Raw genomic sequence first — 21,461 nt, 5'->3', positions numbered from 1 at the left:
TGCGTTATCATGGACCCCTCGTAGTCGCAGTAGAGGCACCGCGGCAGCAGCAGAAGCTGCCCAGGCGCCACGGGGCACGCCGCGGCCACAATGTCACCGTCCATGTCCTTGTCGTCGTCGTCGTTGCTCAGCTCGGCGAAGAAGAGCATTGGCTGTTGGTTCTTGCTGCTGCAATGGGTAGTGGCGAGGAAGTTGACATGGTGCTGTAGTAGCGATGGCCGCTGCTCCGGCCCAGGATCGTGTCAGGGCCCAGGACACGCTTGTTCACGCAGCAGATGACATGGATCTCGAGGTCAGCTGTGATCCTCATGTTTGCGTAGTATTTCTTAATGCGGCCTTCATCTTGGTGTGGATCCTGTGGTCTGATGATGACGGTGATCCTTTCACGGCGGCAAGGCGCTTACGGTGTTGGGAAGAAGAGATCATGAGCTGCTGGTGGTGGTCTTGCGATGTCAGCAGCGTGGCCATCCCCATGGATTCCGGTGACGATGGTAATTGCAGTGATAGGGAGAGGGAGGCGAGGCGGCTTGCCTGCGTGTCGGGCTATGGGTGCCGCGCACCGGCCGCGGCGGCGTACGCTTCTAGAAGGACGCCATGTGGATGTGGGCGGTGGCCAAGCTGCCTCTCCGCGTGCTTGCAGGCTCCCTGGAGGTGGCTGGCGGCGGAGAGGAGGCAGCGGAGAGTGGCGTGGAAGCCGAGGCCAGGGTAGCGCGTGCCGAGGAAGGAGGCGAGACCGTAGAGCGAGTGCGCCCCGACACGGAGGAGCAGCCTCGGCGTGTTGTCGCACATAGAATAGAGCAAATACGGTGAGCTGAGCGTATGAAGCAAATGATGTCCTTTTTTTAGGAAACAAAATACAGACGCGGACGCTCACAAGTATGCACGCAGACTCACCCCTATGATCACCTCCGACAGACTGGTCCGGCACATCATCTTGAGATTGACGAAGTCACCACAGACGCCTTGTAGTTGACGGGTACGTCACTCCTCTCCTGTTAGCTCTAAACCATACTGTGTATCACGAACATGACTCCAGTTCCATCCTGACTGTAATCTCGATGTTTCTGTCGTCTCGTCTGTTCTGTCCAGACAACTTCATGTCATCAAAACTCAACTCAACACTCGCTCACCGCGAAAAACTGAATTAATGACAAAACAAAGGATCAATACTACATAGCACAAGGAGAAAAATACTCACTTTGAAAAATATAAATTTATTAATGTCCATCATATGCTCATCAGCACAGCAAAATCAGAATCAGACCATCACCTGTTTCAAGGACACTCTTATCCTGCAATGCTGGAGCATTTGGAGCCTTCGAAATCACATTATTTTCCAGAATGAGAATAGAAGTTTACATTCAGCTTTCCATCTTTTCTTAAATTACTTCACCAATGTTAGACATCGTGCCAAACCAATAAGTCTGAAAGAAGGAATGCCGGCATGGCTAGACACCTTATGATATTTTTCTTCAATAAACATTGTAAATATCCATTGTACATATTTGACATATATTAATGAAAATGACACGCTAGGAAACTTTCCTACTGTTTTGTGTCAAAAAAAATTATGAAAAAACAAATGACCAATAGTACACAACACAAGGAGAAAATAACACTGCAACGCCAAAAAGCATTTCAGATAGAAGAATCACAATATCAAAACAAAAAAATACATCCATTTAGATCATATTGACTCATATCACATACAATTTCTCCTCATTAACATAAGTCACACTGGTGATCATTTTGCCACTGCACCATCAGACACATCTACCAACTACTAGCGATCATTTTGCTACCAATCAGTACACCACCAGACACATCTACCAACAACTACACCATGAGTACAACAACACCATCGGACGCATCCATCCAATCTCCAAATTAATGACACATTCTCAGGACACATGATCACCATCTTCAACATGTCAAACATCCATCTTGCACTAAACACCTGCTGACTGGCGAAGAATATGTGGAGAATCTCAACAATAAAAAACTTTGCACATCCAAGATATCGAATTTCAGGACAGTACAAGAAGCACGCAGACGATATGGATGACCGCACCGTACAGATGAAGCTTCATCAAGGATGTTCCGTCACACTTACCATGGAGGACCCACTCCCAGATTTCTTTTCCTTTGATGTTTGTTCTTATTTGTGAAATCAAGCCAATGCTCGAAGAAAGGGTGGTGATCATGGAGGCATTAACTATCAGTTATGTCCGGTTATCATAAATTCTGATTATTGGATTTCTGGAAACATATGATCATTAGCATCTAGTATAGCTGCTTATGAAATTCCAAAGCAAAATATTAAGTCGTTTTCATCACTATTATCCTTTGGGTCTTCAAGATGTAATTAACGACTACCATTGGTGTAGGCATTCTTGAATATATTAGCCACCTGAGGTCCAACTGAGTAAGGGGTGTGCTTGGATCCTCTGACATCAGTAATGTTGGATTCACCTTCGAATCAGGTTGTACGATTTACCTCTTCACCCGAATGTGTACGGATTGTCTTCGATCTTTGTATATATGAATGTTTCTCTAGGATTTATGATACATATACTGATGTAAGAAAAATATTGAAAATATAAGGTAGCATATTGCTCTGAGATTATTGCAATATCCATTTTTTTCTTTTACATGATACTGCCATTGAAAGTTCTACCTGATTTGGCTTTGAAGACATGCTTTCTACAGGCCAGTATGTCTGAGTATTAGGTTTCATTTTCAGGACATGATTAATATTCATGTGAGTATATGTTGATAAAAGAACGAGTCACACAGCATTCAATAAATTGTCAAACTTGACTGTTTCTGGTTACTGCCGTAATTACTAATTTGTGTTCTTCAGCTGATCTGTACCTTATAGAACTACTTTCTTCTGTAGGACTTTGAGGAATATGGTGGACTTGAAAAGGTTGCTGAGCTTTTGAAGGATCTGCAAGTAGAAGAGCATATAAGGCAAGTATTTTCCCCTTAAGTGTTCCTACAAAGCTATATGTGAAAATTATCAGTTGTTGGCCTCTACTTGCTCATTTGTCAATCGGTACCTGTCTCCAACTGAATGCTAGGAGATAATTGTCCACAATGAAAGGTTGAGATGAGCAACTGAATCTCTTGCATTCTTATTATACTAATTACAGATCTCTGGTAAGTCCTGCTCTTTCTTTGCTAGAAACAGTATCAATTGCATATTTATGTCTCCATGCTGTTTATTTGTTGCTGGATTTGTTTTTTCTTTGTCTCTTCAACGCAGGTTGAAATGTGGGGAGTTTCTACTGCTGCTCATCAGACATGGTTGCGTGAAGGAAAACACTCCCATACACGAATTAATGAAAAATGAAATCTACCTACCCAAGCCTAGTCTACACCTAACAGTCAACCATCTATGCATACACGTAGCACAACTAACTCCCTCTCTAGCTTCTTGCCAACTCTTCAACTCAATTTTCTTTGTTGCTCTCTCCCATTGCATATCTACAGCTCTGGCAGAGTACACGGCTCAAGGATCCAAGGTACGTGTGTGAACCTTTTATTCCCGTATTTTTTCTCTCTCGTTGAAGTTGCTCATAGACGCGCAAGGGGGAAAAAGTAAGTTATTAGCACTTTTAAATTGCACTGTTAAATTAACATGTTCTGTCGTCGCTGCTCAATCTTAACCAAGCTTCAAAATTCAGCTAAAAATTGCATAATTTCACAGAGAGAAAAAAGCATGCATCTGATTGATCTAGCAAAGTTCTGTACTTTGATCTTCCATTCCCTCTTCACAAGGGTTTTCTAAATCTCTATTGTTTCATATGCACATATACCTGTAATTTCCAGCACGCATCTGTTGATTTGTTTGTGCACATAAGTTATTGCAACCCCAACTTCTTTCTTTAACTCGGTTGATATCTTGCTATTTGTTTTACCATTTTCAGCACAAAATAATTCCTCGTTACTAGCTCAGGATTAACTTCTCCAAAATATAACCTAGCCTTATTCCATTCTATCATTGTTTCCCCTTAAAAAAAAGACCCAAAACCATTTTTTTTTATGATTGATTAGGTTGAACGGTTGATGAATTGCCCTCTGCTTGTTTTGTCAGTGGAAGATGCAAAGTCAAGAAAAGATAACAGCTGTGAAGCCTGTGGCCTCCAGGCCTTTCTCCAGCTTCAGCTCCTTTTCGAAGCTTCTGAAAGACTTCACTACCACTGGTTCCACGCCGATTACTTCTCCAGGGGAGACTGTTATAGTTAGGCGGCCAAAGGCTACACGCTTCGCATCGCCACCGAGTGATCTGACAACTGGAATCACTGCAACCACGGTCAGTTCCACACTGAAATTCAACTTCTGAATTTAGAAAGAAACTTAGTTTGTTTTTATCAGGTACCAGCAAAATTCTCCCCAAAACAACTCTTCAAATTTAAGCACATATATAATATCTGTTAGATGAGTTTTCAAACTAACTAGGATGTTACATTGTGATGGTACTATGGCACTTAATGTGCCAAACTTCAGTTACAAGACGGTGGTTCAGACACCACACATGAGCAGATGGTCGTAGACACAGAACAACAAGCAGTCTCTTGTGATGACCATCAGACCGTATTCCACAACATCAACAAGCCGATCCACAGTGCGAGAAACCGTCTGTCCTATGATGGCTACAACTGGAGGAAGTATGGGCAGAAGCAAGTGAAAGGGAGCGAGTTCCCAAGGAGCTACTACAAGTGCACCTACCCAACCTGCCCTGTCAAGAGGAAGGTGGAAACTACACTTGATGGCCAGATTGCTGAAATTGTGTACAATGGTGAGCACAACCATCCCAAGCCCCATCTTTCAAAGAAGCCAGTGTCATCAACGGGTACAGAGGTTGTCATTGCCGACCTCTATGGCAGTAATGATGCTGGAGCAGAAAGCCGTTTAGGAGGATGCAACGGCCTATCTCTTATTGGTTCCAATGTTGTGGATGATACATTCAGAAGGTGTTGTGATTGCTTCGACGAGCTTGGAGAAAATAGTCTGGTCTGTGACTGCAAGGGCAGGTATGTATGTTAATGTTGTTTAATTTGGGGATTCAAAACTTTGTTACTTTGTTAAACCTAGCAGCAAAATGTCTCTAGTCAAAATTCTATGCAGTCAAGAACAATATGTCTACAAATCCATGTGAGTGTACATGTGTGAGAGTGCTTTCGTACCGTGTTTCCTAAAAAAAAAGCACAATATGTCTACATCTGTTTGGTCCAAGAAATCCAATGTTTCATTGTTCAAAATCGCCATTTTTTTCAGCCGAAAGGAGGAGCAATTAAATGGCCTGGGAGCTCATGTTGAGGCTGCTCGTGTGTTCCAGGCTTCAACAGAATACGAGTCATCTGAGGATGCATTCCGTTGGCGCAAGTATGGTCAGAAGGCTGTTAACGGCAATTTGTTTCCAAGGTAACATACTTATGCATGAAACCTTGGAACATAACCATCACCTCCGTGAATTCATACTATTGTCTATTTCTGGGAGGATTTGTAGTACTAGTGTCATAGCATAAACATGTTTGTGTTTAAACACTGAAATGTCAAATTGCAATTAAATAAACACAAGTGCAAATTATAGATCCATATTAATTACTCTACCTGAAGAGTGGCTGTTGAACTTGCAGGAGCTACTACAGATGCAGCACAGCCAGATGCAATGCACGCAAGTTCGTTGAGCGTTCATCGGACAATTCACTGGTAACAACATATGAAGGAAGACACAATCATATTGCTGAACGACTTGGATGAAAAGAGAAACAATGCTGCTGTGATTCAAGGAAGAAGAATACAATATCAATAGTGTGCTTGTGATGATGCTAAGATAGATATTCAGAAGAGAAGGATACAATGTTTATCTTGTTACTGAATTGATCCATCTCCTGACTAGTGTATTCTCATTGCTTAGTAACAACTCTTTAGATATCACAAGTTACGTTACAACTTACTAATATTAATATACTAGCCTTATCTGCCTCTGGTACAATTCCATACATTTGAAACAGCAGCAATCTTTCGACGTAAATCAAAACAATTTGTTCCACACACCACAAAAATCATTCGCACACAAATCTCATCTCAGGTGCATTAATTAGTTGGATTACAACATGGAAACAGGGCCGAACACGATCCAGTACCAACCAAGAGGGGATACAAAAGTTCCAAGGGGAACCAAGCAAGCCAGGAGCGCATCGGAGCTGTCACTCGGCACCATTGCCTGGATGCCTACGATGATACAGAAGATGTCATCAAAATGCAAAGCCATAAATGAGGGTGAAGGTACAAAGGCAAACAACTGTAACACCAGTTGCCTACCTCCAGGATGTGGTCAGATTCCGGGCTTTCCGGTCTAATTGGAGGTTCTCCACACCGCTGGTTGCACGCAGTACTTCTTCTGAGATGTCGTCGGCATCATATCCCCAGTTGTACTCATCTTTCCTTGTGTTGGAAGCGGAAGAGCCCCCTCTTCGATCTGCATGTAGAGAGCATTTGTTTTAAAATTTATGGGCGCAACACCGTGGCATGTGACAAAATGAAAGAATTATATGGCAGTACCTGATGTCTGTGATGATGGCATTTGCCTGGCAGGTTAAAAGGCAAGTGTACCACAATTAAAGGAAAAATAAGAAACAGCTGCAACGTATTTAGAATGTCAGAATATCATTAAGTTAGGTGTTGCCCACCTTCCCATAGGAGGAAGGACCCCAACTGAAGATGAAGATGGTGGCCTCCTCATATTCCGATGTTCAGTGTTTAATGTTTGTTCGGACTCGGAATTGCCAATCCTCCTACCAGCCATCCTTGTTTGAGACAAATTCTACTCCACAGAAGAATTTCATGTAAACCAAGTATGCACCGATGTCAGATAAAGGTTTTTATTGACTATTTAGAGGAGGATAACAGAGATCTCATTAACAAAAAGAGTGAAGAAACGAAGATGGAAAATAGTAAACAAATTCATACGCTGAAACTATAATTGATCCATGCCGTCCACACCAAACTACATATGCCCACCAAAAGTACACTTCAACGATAGATATTTAAACCACCAATGTTCAGGTGTGGACAAATCAAATGTGATCACAGCTCAACAACAATAATGTGTTCCAAATATAAATGCCACAGCATGGTAAGCTAATAGAAAACTAACCGATGTAAAATAGTTAGAAATTTATTGTCCTACTCAATCTATTCTCTATCCATAAAATTCAAAACAATTGCCTTCTATGGGTACGCTGAAAATCCAAAACAACTGCATCTAACTTGTTTACACAGTTAGGATATCTTAATGGGCATCATAACAGTTGCTTACACAATTAGAAATTGAGAATATCCTGAGGGTACATCATAACAGCCACAAATCTTTTTGTTACGGACAGACAAGCATGTTCTGACAGGTTGGTTAATTTGCATATAAATACTAATCAAGAATGGGTTATTTGTCAAATTCATGCAGATCTATTTTACTGACCGTACTTCAGGGTTAGCAGGAGATTTACTAACCTCATATTTGAGATATCCTTCAAGAACATCTAGAAGCATGGGACCACTCTCAGCACTCCTGCTCCCTTCAGCTCCATTTTTGCTAGAAAAATCCTTGAGTTCATTCTTCCAAAAGTCCTTGGGCTGATTTACAGTGCAAGACACACATTAGTGGATGTTGATTTCTGACAAAGACAACCAAGGTACATTAAATATAAGAAATATTTACCAGATTACATTCTGGCAAATAAACTTTCATTGTGTGACTTAGCTGGGCCCACTCCAAGTATTCGCCTATAAGTGCTGTCAATAACCTACCTGCAAGCAACATAAACTCTAGGATGTGAACCACTAATCCTACAGAAGTTTGCAAAAAGAAAAAAAAACAATATGAGGACCTTCAACATTGAAAACATATGTGGATGAGACTTTATGCAACAAATACAAAGGCAATAAATTATATTTTTACAAATGCATCTTTGATCTAATAGCAATGGTGCAGAACAGCAGAAACATGAGAACTTGTTGGTCACCATCCAGCAGAAAATAAGATAGATCTTTCAGGTTGAAGCATAGATAAAATAAAAAAGAGATATGCAATACAACACGCTTAATTGATCTGAGTTCCATCATTCCTAGCATCCCAAACAAGTTATGTGCAGATGATACAGGCTGTATCGATCAAACAAGGCATCCTTATCCAGAGCACAAACCTGACGCTGAAGCATGCAGCTGCTTAGCACGGTCATTGCAGCTGCCAAGCAAAGCAGGATTCCCTCCGTCATCATTCTCCTCTACGACACGATCCTCCTCTTCTATGGCCTCAAACACACTTGCTCTCAGTTCAGCCTGGTCATGCAAGACTCGTCATGCGAAGATATGATGCCTTGTGCCAAAACAAGCCTTTCAATGTAAATTTAATAACTAATGGGAGTGTGTGGATATCACTGAACATAACCTAGCTGCAACAGATAAGGAAACAACAGCACATCTCGAGCTCTTTACCCAACAATGATGGTATTGTGAAAATTCGTAACATACACTTAACTGAACTACATTCCCAGATCACTTTTTCGCATAATAACCATACAAGTGTTGTAAAAAAAAAGGAACCTTACAGTCCAAAAGAGCACTGGGATCATCTAGTGATGCGGACACCTCACAATAACACATTTCCAACCCATGTCTGTAACACTAGCACAACGCAGACGCCAATTGATACTGTCTTTTTTTAGGTAATCAACACGGGGGGGAGCATCCCCACCTGAATATATTACTTCATAGGGGGGATAGGTAGTCCCGCCACAAGACGGTGACTACCCTATGATCTGGGCTCTTGAACCGGATAGACCAAAGGGTTAGACCATCTAGAATACTAGTATAAAGGACACATGTTACACGAAGGGTCTCGCTTCGGAAGACCTTAGCATTGTGAGCATTCCATATCTTGAAATTGAGCTGGGTAGGCCGTGCGGGCTAATTCATAATGCAAGCAAAACTAAACTAGGTAGAGTTACGCCAGTGAGAATTACTGCTGTGTAGGGTACCAACCCCCTCAGAAGAAGGGCTGAGGCAGTAGCTAGCAACCCCGGGGAGGTCGGAGCGCAGAGTGAATCTAACAGGAGCAGCGTAGGGGTAGGATACAGTCTTTCTAGAATGGGGGCAAAAAATAAAAATAAAAGATGTAAGATTTGGTGAAAGGGGATCGCGGGCGGAAGCAGGAAATGTGGAGTGGAGATCCTGGGACTGGGAGCGCACAGACGGGGAGGGAGAGGTAGATCTGCCGCAAGCCCTAGCAATAGTGGATCGAAAGTAAGAAGGGGATGGGTTGTGAAGTGACAGACCCTAATCTTGGCGAGGACGCCCTTCTTCTCGAGGGTGCGGGTGACGAGCGTCTTGAGCTCCATCATCTCCCGCGCGTAGTCGTCCATCTCCTCTCCACCAAGCTGCCGTTTTTTTTCCTCAAAAAGAAGGCGGAGCGGAGCAGCCCGGCGGTGCGAGAGGAGAGCAGGGAGAGATGCGAGAGGAGGAAGAAGAAGAGCAAGGGGGGGGGGGGTGGCAAGTAAAATTACCAAAAGGACCACGGCGGTGAACGTATGACAAGTAGGCCCATGGAAATTAACAAAACTTGCTTGCATGACAAGTACTCTACTGTACTGTGTGTATCCAGTGCGATCCTCTATAATTACGACAATTCCCTTGAGGAAATTAACAAAACTTGCTTGCATGTTCAGTAGCCAATTATCTGAATCCTGTTTCTATACTCTAGTGTTTCATAGTGATGACACATTTTTCCAGCCGCCCGGGAACATCGTATGGAGCGACGGCAATGCACGCGTACGTACGTGGCTGAATACATACGGCGTGACACGTACGCACATGTATTCACAAGGTCAGTGTTTATTTTACACGCACTAGCTACCGACACGACAATTATGCTAGTTTGCATAAAAGTAATGTTTAATCTGCCTGCTCATTCTTCCACACGGTGGAGTACTATACATACATATATACCAGTTACATTTTGCTCTACTTAATTTTAAGTAGCTGCTGTGTTGTGTGGATTCATTTGTCCGGACATATGCAAAAACTGCCGGCACAAACGGGCTTAGATAGTGAGTAAGGGCAAATCGGCCAGGCCAGTTAATGGTAAAGTCATATATACCTAGGACTAATACAATTTTTTTGTGGTATATATAGAACAAGTTTTACATTTGAAATTGGATCTAGCTACTCCTTCCTGCCCGTCCAGACTGTGTCGTGTTTGTATATACTCTGGTGCCACCAAACTGGGTTACATTGCAAATCAAATGGAGTCCCGCTCGCATATTTGCTTGGTGCATTCCCCCCTCTAGTTTTTTCGCTCGATCTATACACTAAGTTGTTTTTTCAGATCACTGAAGGGAAAATGGCTTCTAAAGTTGTTGTTTTTTTTTTGGAAAAAGCAATCCATTTTTTTTTATGGAACCTCATCAAGAGGGCAGGTGTTCCAGCATTTTTTCGAATCTTCCCCCCTGTTTTTTTTAATCTGACGACCCCAGTTTTCCATTTCAATGAAACGGGAGCAACAAGTCTTACTGAAAAAGCAATCATGACTAGCTTTATTACAACTTAAACAAGAGTCACATCAATCAATAAGTAAAGTAAAACAAAACTAGCTTCTAAAAGTTTTTTCTTTTGACAATACAAAGGATCGGAAAGGAAAAAACGACGGTTGTAGTGGGGAGAAAACTGCACGAGACCTTTTTCATTGCGTTAGACCCTTATTTGGAGATGCCATTTGTCAAAACAAATTGCGAAAGCATCTACATGCTTGGAGATTAGAATTGGGAGCGTATTTGATCAATGAATTGGGGCGCATGAAGAAGAAAGCTTCTACATGCTTTTAGATTAGAATATACACGTGGCATTTTTTTTTGACAGCGAATATACACTCCAAATTGAAAAACACTACAATGCCCAAATGGTTGTTTGGTAGGAAGGATTTGGAGGGGATTATCCCCAGTTTTCCCAACAGAACACTCCATTTTTGTACTAAATTAAAACACTTCTCAAGCCAGTGTTTTTTCGTTTTGGGTTTTTGACCCTCAAATACCAAAACTCTAGTGACTAAAATACACTAACACCAAACAAGACCTAAGTGTGTAAGTTTTGAGTTTAAAGAATCACCATTTTCAATTTATGGAAAATACTCCCCAAATAGCCATATACTCCGTATCTAGTAAGAAAAAACAATTACATTTGAATCCTTCCGCGTGGATTATTATTCTGGCCGGCAACAGAATCATCAGATCTCTAAACCCTAAAGCCAAACCAGCCCGAAACCCTCCTCTCCCTTCTCCTTCTCTTTCTCCCGAATCCCGACGACCGATGGCGGCGCTCCCGCCTGCCGCATCGCCGCGCTTCCCTCCCCTCTGAATCCCACCCACGAGCCGCTCCCCGCCCGTCTCGGGGGACCTCCGCCGTCCACAGGCCCGTCGCCTGCCGCCGCCCACGAGCCCGTAGCGGGGCGCCCTCCGCTGCCCCTGCCCGAGGCCGGCGTCCTCCGCTGTCCACTCGTGCACCGCCCACGAGCTCTCTACTCTTCTGCTCTGTCACACTGGTACAGCTCGTGGCTTATGCTCTTCTTCCCATGTGCGCTCTGTCCAAATGCTGCTCAATTGTGAAACTGCTGCTACTGAATTTTTGAAATGCTGCTGAAATATTGTTTAAAAGCTGTTGGAATGATTGGAAATGAGAGATTTATGTTGTGTAAAGAGGTACGGGCAAATATGTCTTTTGTGTGGATGTTAGTCCCAGTCAGGTGCAGAATGGTATTTTCGTATGAAAACCAAATGTTCTAAAACAGCATTGTGATCTCAAGGCTTGCTGTTACAAAGCTTCCTGCAATTTATCTTCCTGTCTGTCGATAGTATAAATTACAAATTTCAATGTTGTCGATATTAAAATGAGGAGAGATAGCAAAACTAGAGATATTGGGGGGGGGGGGGGGGGGGGGAATGAAGCCACTTCATGTTCCCACCAGATCAATAGGCTGGTATATATGAGAGCCATCTTTCCTGTTTACACACTTCACAAGAAGAATTGAATAAATAATTAACCTTTCTATTTTGTATATATCCTTTGCAGACAGCGGAGATTAGGCTTCGTGAAGTGTCAGATTGCGTTTAAATCTCTTGTTGCTAGCCCTGTAAGCAAACAGACCTACCTTTCGGTACGTGTATGCTCATTTTAGTTATAATCTTATGATTTGCAATTTGCTTTGTTTGCAGAATTTTGTTGAACGTGCTGTACAGACACATGCAATTGGTGCAAGATTGAAAGAAGTCTGTCATTTAAATCGCAATTTGTTGAGTTTGACTACTGTCATCCGAGAGCTGAGGTCCGTGTTTCTAAAGAAAAATCTGTACATAACATGTTTGAATCATGAGTCTTTAAGAGCCTTTTCTCTGCATTCATCTGAAAATAGTCCCAAGACTACCTAGATGCACAATTCTAGCTATCTGTTGGGTGTGTGGCAATCTTGGGAAGTTGACGTGGCACCTTAGCTCCTGATGAATTTAATATAAAATTGCCCAACAAAACTGGCACTGAAATGCATCAGATAAACATATTCTTACTATGGTATTTTATTAAGTGAAAAGAACACATTGGTTTTGTACCTGTAGTTGATCCAGTTTTAACAATTTGGATAGAGTTGTTTCGTTTATTTGGAATAAGTTCTGGTATTGTGGCTATTCTTTCATAGTATCGCTGTGAATTTGAGTTGGTATGTGTGACACAACGTATTTCTATAAACCAGGTCATGCCGCCAATCATTCGTCGTGGCTTACGTAGCAAACGGGATGCCAAGCCGTGGACTTGTGTTTGCGGTAATGTCAATCGACCGACACGACATCTGATTATTGATTTGACAAAATTCAGGTGCAAGTGTGGGAAAGAGGCCTCCTCCGCCGACCTGGGCATCCCTGACCTAATCAGCACGCTCGCGTGACGTGCTGCAGGATTCTTAGCGCATAAGGTCATGATTGACGAGGTCATCTCCCTGCAATCGTAGACCCTAAACGATCTAAGGGGTTGAGGGCCACATCGCGTCGGGCATGGTCAGGTTTCCTCTGGTACGCCCTCGACCTGCAGCGCGATCTCTCAGGCTGAACTTGCTTTCGAGGCTCCTTCGCATAGGCGACCCAAGCGTCCATACTTTCTGGTTTCATGGCTATAATCTACACACTGTTCTGCTAGAATGGCTTAGTATATGGTTTGGATTTACTTGGATAGTTCAATTGAACAGGATAACCGGATAAATGGATGTGCTGTTTTGTTTAGGGTGCATTGTGTAATGGTATCTTGATCTATCTGGACACTAGAATTGATATGAGATAATTTCACACCGAGCATTAAGTGCCAGGCATTAGTGCACTAAAATGTACAGTTGGTGTCAGTTTTGAGTCTCTGAAAAAACAAGTTCCTCAGTATCAATCAGAAAAATTGGATTACTGTGTTGCAGCTTTGTCTCCCAATTCCCAAAAGACTGTCACCTTGATGCCAAAGTTGTTTACTGCCATGCACAACAAAGAAAATGTGGGCAAATTGAAGGTTGTTTATACAGTTTAGTAGCAAGACAATGGCAGTACAGGCGATGTGCATACATAAATGTTGCACGTAGAGGGTAGACGTTAGTGAAGAAATTTTATTCATGCTGATGTTTGAAGATGCAATGTTTAGGTGTCTTTTAGTAATCTAAGTCTTGTCTCTCAGCACTCACCGGACTTTGTTTTAGGTCACAGAAATTTATTATCTTATTGGTAATGCTCACATATATCTTGAATGAGCAGAGAGTTATTTAATAGGCTGTACTTGATACAACACAAGAGGACATGTTGTCCTTTCAGGATGTCTATATAGAATTATATTGGTAACAAAGAAACCCTCCTTCTGTACAATATATTTTCTGAAAAGAGGTACTTCTGTCCAATATAGTTTGAAGCTCCTTGATGCTACATTCCTTAAGGGAAATGTATTCCCGCTAGCATACCATTACATAAGTAGAACTATTACATTTTTCTATGCTATTTACTAGCTTGACACGAACATTGTACCTGAAGCATGATCACATATTCTCATGCCATATTAGAGTCGTGTTGCTATTCTCTTACATATGTTCATGTAGTTTGCCTCTCAGAACAGTCTTTCTAGGCTCAAGTTTGCGATGACATAAAATGAATAATCTTTTAGAAGTGGAGGAGGGCCAACTTTCCTCTATATCCAGTTTTGTTTAGTTGGTTTTGAATTTTGCCCCAATGCCGCTGTTTACCAAGCAAATTTGTTCGGTTTTACGTTGAATGTTTTTGGTGTAGATCCTAGGTAAATTGATGGAAGCCCACTGACCACAAAATACATCAATTTTGTTAAGAGGTTGGGAACCAAAATGAGTTGGATCAGAGTAGTTTGCCTTTGCCCTGGAAGTGCTAGAGGTCAAATTGTTGTTGTGTCTACATGGTACTGATCTGTTAGGTCAATGATCGAAATTCGTGATTGATTTGCAGAGGATGCTAGGAATTCTTATACAGACATAAATCTTAAGTGAACGATAAGACTATTTACAAACTGAGTGGGCGTTCTCTATAAACCTTTTATTTCAACTGTTTTGGTGTAGCATGTCTTAATGTTCGCAATCAAAATTATTCCACCTTTTCGTTCTTTTATATATGTGCTTTAGGCTCAAATTTTTATGCCTATTGTTGCAATACTTCATATCTCAAGCCTGTCCTTGAGGCTTCAAACTGTAATATGCACATGCTGTCATCTTGAGTATCTTCTATACCAGTTCTAATGCGACCGTTAATCCTCCTTCTATGAGAATGATAATGGTAATGTAAAGCACTGCTTTATCATGCCACCTTTTAGGCTAACACGACACTTTCTTTTCATGTGTTCATTCTGAAGTATCATCATCACCTTTTGAGCAAGATAAAAGAGTTGTATCATAGACCTGAACATTACTTTCATCTTTTCTTTTTGTTTCTGTGCAGCAGAATTATCATCACTTGACATGCCCAAGCTGTAAAAAACGTACTCCCTCCGTCCCGAAATAAGTGACGTGGATTTGTATAAGAATCTATACAAATCGAAGTCACTTATTTTGGGACGGAGGGAGTAGTTTGCCCAGCATGGGTACATGCAGAGTACATGAAAGGGTTTTTCATGAAGATATGGATCTGCATACAGATAGAATATGCTAATACTCTATGCTGTAGGCATGATTAATTATATTCTAATCAGTGAAAAGACAAAATGATTCCTTCTATACTGCACGTACTAGAATCATCTTAGATAATCAAAAGTTCTGTGCATACCATTTTGACTGAACTATACTTAATTATAAGTTTCGTGACCATGAATGAGAACATTTTTTTTTCAAATAGTATTAGGGAAGAATTTTGTGACTACATAATTACTGAGAAGGAAGAAGGAAGTCCTCCCGTGATGTGAATAAAACAGTTTGCATCTGGATGCCCAAAGTTCCGTCACAAGATATGCTTTTTCTTCTAAAATGTTATCGTGTTATGACTTCCCTTTTATAACAAAATAGTCGAACCGATTTCTGAAGTACTATTATTAATAGCTATTCAAAGGGATTATAATTCGATGTAAAAGTCTATCACCAAGAAGGGAGAATGGAAGTCCTCTAATGACATCTATAAAGCATTGGCTAGCTTGAAATGTAAAGTTTAATCCTATGTACCGATTATAGTATCAAATACAATCAACACATGTGGCTGTATTGGTATGGTCTTTACAAATGACATTAGTAATCATTAGGCTATAAAAATTAAATTGCATTTAAAATGTTCTGCCAAGGTGATATTATCTTCTTTCATAATATGTGATGAGCTATAGAATCATACCATTTTCAGTCGCATGACATAAAAATCTATGAGACCATAAATTATTGTTCAAACATTTTCAGCAAACTAAGGATGTTGCCCTCGCATTTGTGAGGGCCACCTTGCTAGTTTACTCAAATGACAGATGTGCATGAGTCTAGAACCCCTTCGTCTTTGGGCATGTAAACTTGAGGCCTATCACCAAAGTACCAAACGAATCTTTCTATTGCCCTCATCTTCATGCCACCAAAGTCTGTAGTTCTATAATGATCAATCTTGTTCAACAAATCTATCTTTTTATTCTGATTGATTCTTTTATTATATAGATAATTGCGTGGGTTTTTCTTTCACACATCAAATTGAGATTGTGAAAAGGCTGAAGGCTTTAGTAAAGAAGAGAGACCCGTTATCAGTGAAGCCTCTATGTGCAAACACACTCTGTAATATGTTTCTTAACAAATGCAAAGATTATTTCTCAGAGACGAAACCCATCACAAAATACCGGGCCTATATCCCGCAGGTCCAAATGGCCTTGATTTTGAAAGAAGAGGGTTTTAAGGAGGAGGTAAACTGTCTTATATTGTAATTATGTTATATCTTGGTGAATGAAGGATTTCATCTAATTCATCTTTGTTTTCTAGGATGGAAAGCTGTTGAAGATTTCAAATGTAAGCACACTGCCCAGATATGACTTTGTTGGCATCACCAGAGCCCTTGCTGATGGCGACCCGTTGTTCTCTGCTTTCAATTCTGGAAAGCGACTTAAAAATCTAAAATAGAAGCAAATTTACAAAGCCTACCTCCGACCAAAATATCGTCAGAATAGAAAGAAAAGATTAAAAGGCCACGCGGTATGCCTCATTGGTGCAGGAAGGCAGAAGAGTCAAACGTACTTTTCCTTCCTTAACAGTTGGAATAAGTTTTGCATGCGTTATAATAGACGCGGAAAGAAGTATAAATGGGGTTTTGGGAGGGTACGGGCAACGGATTTGAAATGCAGCGCAATCCGTTTCTCACGTTTCCACGAACCTGGTTAGTTATTTGAAATTTTTGAATGATGAGATATATGTTATATGATAGAGAGCGTACATAGAGAGTTCCTGTCTTATTTTTGCTCATTTTTGTAGGAGACAGTTCGAGTTTGATGTTGCAAGAAGGTACTGTGCTGAATGAACATAATCTTTGGTTGATGACTGCTTCGAAGTATAAGGCTGCCATTGATAACAATGATGATGCTTTGGAGGTTAAATTTCACATTTCTTTGATCCCCACTGTTCTGGAAGCAAGAACCTGATATAAAGACCTAAAAAAAACTAGCCTACAATCTAATTCAGTTTTGGGATAGCATGACACAGATTTTATAAGTTGTCGTATGTTATAGTGTACATTGGTTGCAAAACACAACTGCTCTATTTTACATGCTTAATTGTGCCTTAGTGCTAGACTTTGGGCCTAAAAGCTAAAATATCCACATGACCATGTTGCTTTTGTGCTGATTTTGTGGAATTGTGTTTGATTTCATAATTTGTATGAATTTTCAAGCATCTCTGCATACCTGGTAGGATAGTGTTTATGAAAAGTTCACTACACTGACTGGGTACGGCAATGTTGATATGGTTATTTCTGAATAGCATTAGTCTCACAGTCTTGAAATTTAAAGTAGCTTTCCTTGGCTGTTAGGATAATTTGAACTAAATCAAAAAGATAGGCCGTGTGCTCATTCTGTATAATCTATGTTTGTCTGGTAACTTCTGAAAAGCATCAGTTTCCCAACTTTGATGTTCCAGTTGCTTTCGCATTGTTGACTGGTTGCTGTGGGTTTTCCTGCTAAATAGGGTGCACTGATGTGCAGGTGTCAGACAAGCCAAGTCCTGAGAGCCAGACTGACAAGAGCAAATTGGATGCTCAGCCAGAGCTATTCATCCACATTGTCCCTGACAAGGCCGCAAACAACAATGATATTTGTATGTTCAAGCCAGATCTTCTGAGGAACCTTGGTACCACTGCAAGGTCTGCGACGAAGGTGCTCATGGAGGGATTGGCTGCTGGTACTAATGTGCCCATGATCGCTCGGTTTAGTATGGGTTATCTGGTTGCAGAGATAGTCGTCGTGACTGCCAAGCACAACGATGAGCAGCAGTATGTTTGGGAATCTCGGGCTAATGGGTAGCATGCCTTAAGTAGCATGTTGTCCTGCAGAAACAAATTAAATTAAATGAACAACAAAGAAGCAGGTAAATATTCGTATATTGGACAAGGAGGGGTTTAAGCGTAAGTATATATACCTGCAGGAGAGGCTCTCCAGCTAGTTTAGTTTGCGGCGTTTGTCGTGGTGTTGATCTCCATCTTCTTCCCCGGATCCTGAATCTCCATCTGAATCTCCGTCAGAATCTCCATCAGAATCTCCATCAGAGCTTGAGCCCAAGTCTGAGTCTGAGGCAGAGCGAGGACTGTCAGTATCGAGAGAGCTCACGCTGCCGGTGTCCCTGTCTTTTGATATTGCATCGGTGACATCTAGGGTCACAATCCCTGCAGCATTCATTCGTATGCATATATTAACCATACATGCATTCATTGTGTGACTTAGCTGGGCCCACTCCAAGTATTCGCCTATAAGTGCCGTCAATAACCTACCTGCAAGCAACATAAACTCTAGGATGTGAACCACTAATCCTACAGAAGTTTGCAAAGAGGAAAAACCAATATGAGGACCTTCGACAGCGAAGGCATATGCGGATCGAGACTTTATGCAACACAGACAGAGGCAACAAATTCTATTTTACAAATGTTTTTGATCTGACAGCAATGGTGCAGAAACATGAGAACTCGTTGGTCACCATCCAGCAGAAAAGAAGATAGATTTTTCAGGTTGAAACATAGATAAAAGATATATACAATGCAACACGCTTAATTAATCTGAGTCCCATCATTGCTAGCATCCCAAACAAGTTGTGTGCAGCCGATACAGTCTGTATCGATCAAATAAGGTATCCTTATCCGGAGCACAAACCTGACGCTGAAGCATGCAGCTGCTTGGCACGGTCATTGCAGCTGCCAAGCAAAGCAGGATTCCCTCCGTCATCATTCTCCTCCACGACACGATCCTCCTCTTCTGTGGCCTCAAACACGCTTGCTCTCAGTTCAGCCTGGTCATGCAAGACACATGATGCGAAGATATGATGCCTTGTGCCAAAACAAGCCTTTCAATGTAAATTTAGTAACTAACGGGAGTGTGTGGATATCATTGAACATAACCTAGCTTCAACAGATAAGGAAACAACAGCACATCTCCAGCTCTTTACCCAACAATTATGGTATTATGCAAATTCCTCACAGACACTTAACTGAACAACATTCCCAGATCACTTTTTCGCAGAATAACCATAGGAGCGTTGTTTTTAAAAAAGGAATCTTATAGTCCGAAAGAGCACTGGGGTCATCCAGTGATGCGGACACGTCACAAGAACAGGTTCCAACCCAAGTGTGTAACACAGATAACACGTCACAAGAACACGTTTCCAACCCAAGTGTGTAACACAGATAACAACGCAAACGCTAATCGATAATGCAACACAAACGGTAATCAACCCGGGATCCGACACCTGAATATATTACTTCATAGGGGGCTAGGTAGTCCCGCCACAAGACGTCGACTACCCTATGGTCCGGGCTCATGAACCGGATAGACCAAAGCGTTATACCATGTAGAATGCTAACATGTTACATGAAGGGTCTCACTTGGGAAGACCTTAGCACTGTGAGCATTCCTTATCTTGCACAAAATGGTAAGCAGAATTGACGGCCAGATTGAGCTCGGGAGGCCGTGCAGGCAAATTCATAATGCAACCAAAACTAAAAGATTACTGTTGTGCTGGGTATCAAGCCCTCAGAAAGAAGGGCTGAGGCAGTAGCTAGCAAACGGGGGAGGTCGAAGTGCAGAGCGAATCTAACAGGAAGAGCGTAGGGGGCGCCCTGCCCTAGGATAAACCACGCAATGGGGGCAAAAGAAAAAAGACGCAAGATTTGGTGAAAGGGAATCGCGGAACCAGGAAATGTGCAGTGGAGATCCTGGGAGCACACGGACGGGGAGGGGGCGGTAGATCCGCCGCAAGGCCTAGCAGCAGTGGATCGAAAGTAAGGAGGGGATGGGTTGTGAAGTGACAGACCCTAATCTTGGCGAGGACGCCCTTCTTCTCGAGGGTGCGGGTGACGAGCGTCTTGAGCTCCATCATCTCCCGCGCGTAGTCGTCCATCTCCTCTCCACCAAGCTGCCGTGTTTTTCTGTCGGCGGGATTTCCCGGCGAAGGGGGGTGAGCCGTGAGCGGAGCAGCCCGGCGGTGCGAGAGGAGAGGGAGATGCGAGAGGAGGAAGAAGAGCAAGGAGCAAGTATAGTAAATTACCAAAAGGACTAGGTCGATGAACTTATGACAAGCGGGCCCCGGGCCCTCTCCAAATGGGCCGGATATTTATGGCCTGATTTACTTTTGGCATTTGTGACGAAAGGCTTTTAACAGTTGATAAAATTCCGAACCCCCTCAAATAAAAATTTCCTTCCGTAAAAAAAAATAAAAATTCCGTCACTCAGACATAATTCCTCAAGCGGAGGGAAAGCACATACATTTCGTGCACACAGTTGACAAGGAAAAATCGTAGTACAATTTGCACTCGAGGTCGCACTGACTGCAACAAAAAGAGATGTGTGTTACTCCTCGACAACATTATGATGCAGGGGTGTGGCGTCATTGAGAATAATTAGTTCTATCACTTATGGCAGGGCTTTAGTGGGCGATGCCACGGAGTAAGAGAGTTTTTCCGTGCGTCCTTTCGTTGCGTATGATCTTGCAAATTTTAGGTCCATGTCCTCGCAGAACCGTCCGTACGGATTTGGTAACTTTTTGTTAGCGTGGCATGATGGTTTTATTGGCACGATCTTTCGTGGCTTCGGAGTCCTTGTCTGGTGCTCTAATGAAGATCTCGTGGCTCGAAGGCATGTATTTTTTGACGATCGTCCCCGATCAAAATACGTTCAACGTTCATGACTTCTTGTCTTTATCGGTGGCCAACTTAAGGATTTTTCTGAAACCTTCAAACATGGTCAAGCTTATGTTGCTCAAGTATGATGGCAATATCTTTTCTTGACACGATGATGACAATATATTCACTGAACCTTAGCAGGTTTTTTATTATATGAGTTACCTTATAGTTTCTTGCGGTGATGATAAATGCTATCACACAAGGATAAAATAAAGCAAAAATAATTGGATAAAAAGAATCACAAGATTGTAACTAGGGAGTAGGAGATTAAATGTAGAATAAACTTTAAAAATTGGCCGACAAACAATTAGACTAATAAACTCAAAGTCATGCCTGATGCTCTTGAGTCCTTGAGGCAGACAGCCAACTCTAAAGTGAAGCACACAACAGTACAACACACCGTATAAATGGCTATTTTCTAAAAAAACAATACGAATTATTTAATCATTATTAAAAATAATACATGTTTTAAAAAAATCAAAAATAATACACCCTCGGCCTGGCCCACGCCGATTAGGCCCCAGTCGGCTTCGGCCAGGC

General features: G+C 41.9%; 4 protein-coding genes across 13 annotated transcripts; 2 read left to right on the top strand and 2 right to left on the bottom strand.

Moving 5' to 3' along the window:
- The first annotated feature begins 1,578 nt into the window (after nucleotides 1-1,578).
- On the top strand, nucleotides 1,579-5,996 carry LOC100843301 (WRKY transcription factor 44). Of its 3 annotated transcripts, none has more exons than XM_024456487.1 (6): nucleotides 1,579-2,483; nucleotides 2,900-3,527; nucleotides 4,100-4,318; nucleotides 4,513-5,039; nucleotides 5,284-5,430; nucleotides 5,646-5,996. In XM_024456487.1, the coding sequence occupies exons 2-6, from the start codon at nucleotides 3,210-3,212 to the stop codon at nucleotides 5,767-5,769; spliced, it is 1,335 nt and encodes a 444-aa protein (XP_024312255.1). In that variant the 5' UTR covers nucleotides 1,579-2,483; nucleotides 2,900-3,209; the 3' UTR covers nucleotides 5,770-5,996. The 3 variants fall into 3 exon arrangements, with proteins under 3 accessions (XP_024312255.1, XP_010229417.2, XP_024312256.1); XM_010231115.3 differs by having other exon boundaries at nucleotides 1,579-2,761; XM_024456488.1 differs by lacking the exons at nucleotides 1,579-2,483; nucleotides 2,900-3,527 and having other exon boundaries at nucleotides 3,556-4,318.
- LOC100836738 (protein TONNEAU 1a) lies at nucleotides 5,878-20,220 on the bottom strand. 2 transcript variants are annotated; one of them, XM_010238526.3, is made up of 9 exons: nucleotides 20,152-20,220; nucleotides 9,345-9,442; nucleotides 8,214-8,349; nucleotides 7,730-7,818; nucleotides 7,522-7,644; nucleotides 6,702-6,835; nucleotides 6,574-6,599; nucleotides 6,334-6,490; nucleotides 5,878-6,243 (listed from the first exon to the last, which is right to left on the bottom strand). In XM_010238526.3, the coding sequence occupies exons 2-9, from the start codon at nucleotides 9,429-9,431 to the stop codon at nucleotides 6,219-6,221; spliced, it is 777 nt and encodes a 258-aa protein (XP_010236828.1). In that variant the 5' UTR covers nucleotides 9,432-9,442; nucleotides 20,152-20,220; the 3' UTR covers nucleotides 5,878-6,218. The 2 variants fall into 2 exon arrangements, with proteins under 2 accessions (XP_010236828.1, XP_003562726.1); XM_003562678.4 differs by lacking the exon at nucleotides 20,152-20,220 and having other exon boundaries at nucleotides 9,345-9,547.
- LOC100842996 (heat shock protein 81-1) lies at nucleotides 11,130-18,165 on the top strand. Of its 6 annotated transcripts, XR_002961539.1 has the most exons (8): nucleotides 11,201-11,602; nucleotides 12,130-12,190; nucleotides 12,273-12,382; nucleotides 12,803-13,118; nucleotides 16,214-16,452; nucleotides 16,529-16,919; nucleotides 17,015-17,130; nucleotides 17,740-18,165. XR_002961539.1 is itself a non-coding variant. In XM_024456490.1 (4 exons), exons 2-4 carry the CDS (start codon nucleotides 16,814-16,816, stop codon nucleotides 18,055-18,057), a joined length of 540 nt encoding a protein of 179 aa, XP_024312258.1. In that variant the 5' UTR covers nucleotides 16,214-16,452; nucleotides 16,529-16,813; the 3' UTR covers nucleotides 18,058-18,165. The 6 variants fall into 6 exon arrangements, 1 of the variants encoding a protein (XP_024312258.1); XR_002961540.1 differs by having other exon boundaries at nucleotides 11,130-11,602; nucleotides 12,925-16,452; XR_002961538.1 differs by having other exon boundaries at nucleotides 11,132-11,602; nucleotides 12,803-16,452.
- On the bottom strand, nucleotides 17,486-20,183 carry LOC100839276 (protein TONNEAU 1b-like). Of its 2 annotated transcripts, none has more exons than XM_024456489.1 (4): nucleotides 20,054-20,183; nucleotides 18,898-19,033; nucleotides 18,173-18,521; nucleotides 17,486-18,080 (listed from the first exon to the last, which is right to left on the bottom strand). In XM_024456489.1, exons 1-3 carry the CDS (start codon nucleotides 20,138-20,140, stop codon nucleotides 18,193-18,195), a joined length of 552 nt encoding a protein of 183 aa, XP_024312257.1. In that variant the 5' UTR covers nucleotides 20,141-20,183; the 3' UTR covers nucleotides 17,486-18,080; nucleotides 18,173-18,192. The 2 variants fall into 2 exon arrangements, with proteins under 2 accessions (XP_024312257.1, XP_010236963.1); XM_010238661.3 differs by having other exon boundaries at nucleotides 18,173-18,416.
- Nucleotides 20,221-21,461: the final 1,241 nt, after the last annotated feature.

The sequence above is a fragment of the Brachypodium distachyon genome, chromosome 1 (genome assembly GCF_000005505.3).
Source record: "Brachypodium distachyon strain Bd21 chromosome 1, Brachypodium_distachyon_v3.0, whole genome shotgun sequence".
NCBI classification, from domain to species: domain Eukaryota; kingdom Viridiplantae; phylum Streptophyta; class Magnoliopsida; order Poales; family Poaceae; genus Brachypodium; species Brachypodium distachyon.
The sequence above is the reverse complement of the archived record's forward strand: the minus strand, read 5'-3'. Positions and strand labels throughout refer to the sequence as shown.

Bases quoted from the DNA above. Each gene is read 5' to 3' on its own strand.
- LOC100843301 (XM_024456487.1), top strand. From the start codon at position 3,210: ATGTCTCCATGCTGTTTATTTGTTGCTGGATTTGTTTTTTCTTTGTCT. The intron at 3,528-4,099 runs GTACGTGTGTGA...TTGTTTTGTCAG, and splicing joins ACACGGCTCAAGGATCCAAG to TGGAAGATGCAAAGTCAAGA. The intron at 5,040-5,283 runs GTATGTATGTTA...CATTTTTTTCAG, and splicing joins GTCTGTGACTGCAAGGGCAG to CCGAAAGGAGGAGCAATTAA.
- LOC100836738 (XM_010238526.3), bottom strand. From the start codon at position 9,431: ATGGACGACTACGCGCGGGAGATGATGGAGCTCAAGACGCTCGTCACC. The intron at 8,350-9,344 runs GTCTGTCACTTC...TTGCATGACCAG, and splicing joins GCGTCCTCGCCAAGATTAGG to GCTGAACTGAGAGCAAGTGT. The intron at 6,244-6,333 runs GTAGGCAACTGG...GTATCATCGTAG, and splicing joins AATCTGACCACATCCTGGAG to GCATCCAGGCAATGGTGCCG.
- LOC100842996 (XM_024456490.1), top strand. From the start codon at position 16,814: ATGCGTTATAATAGACGCGGAAAGAAGTATAAATGGGGTTTTGGGAGG. The intron at 16,920-17,014 runs GTTAGTTATTTG...TCATTTTTGTAG, and splicing joins CTCACGTTTCCACGAACCTG to GAGACAGTTCGAGTTTGATG. The intron at 17,131-17,739 runs GTTAAATTTCAC...ACTGATGTGCAG, and splicing joins ACAATGATGATGCTTTGGAG to GTGTCAGACAAGCCAAGTCC.
- LOC100839276 (XM_024456489.1), bottom strand. From the start codon at position 20,140: ATGGACGACTACGCGCGGGAGATGATGGAGCTCAAGACGCTCGTCACC. The intron at 19,034-20,053 runs GTCTGTCACTTC...TTGCATGACCAG, and splicing joins GCGTCCTCGCCAAGATTAGG to GCTGAACTGAGAGCAAGCGT. The intron at 18,522-18,897 runs GTTTGTGCTCCG...TGTTGCTTGCAG, and splicing joins GCTGCATGCTTCAGCGTCAG to GTAGGTTATTGACGGCACTT.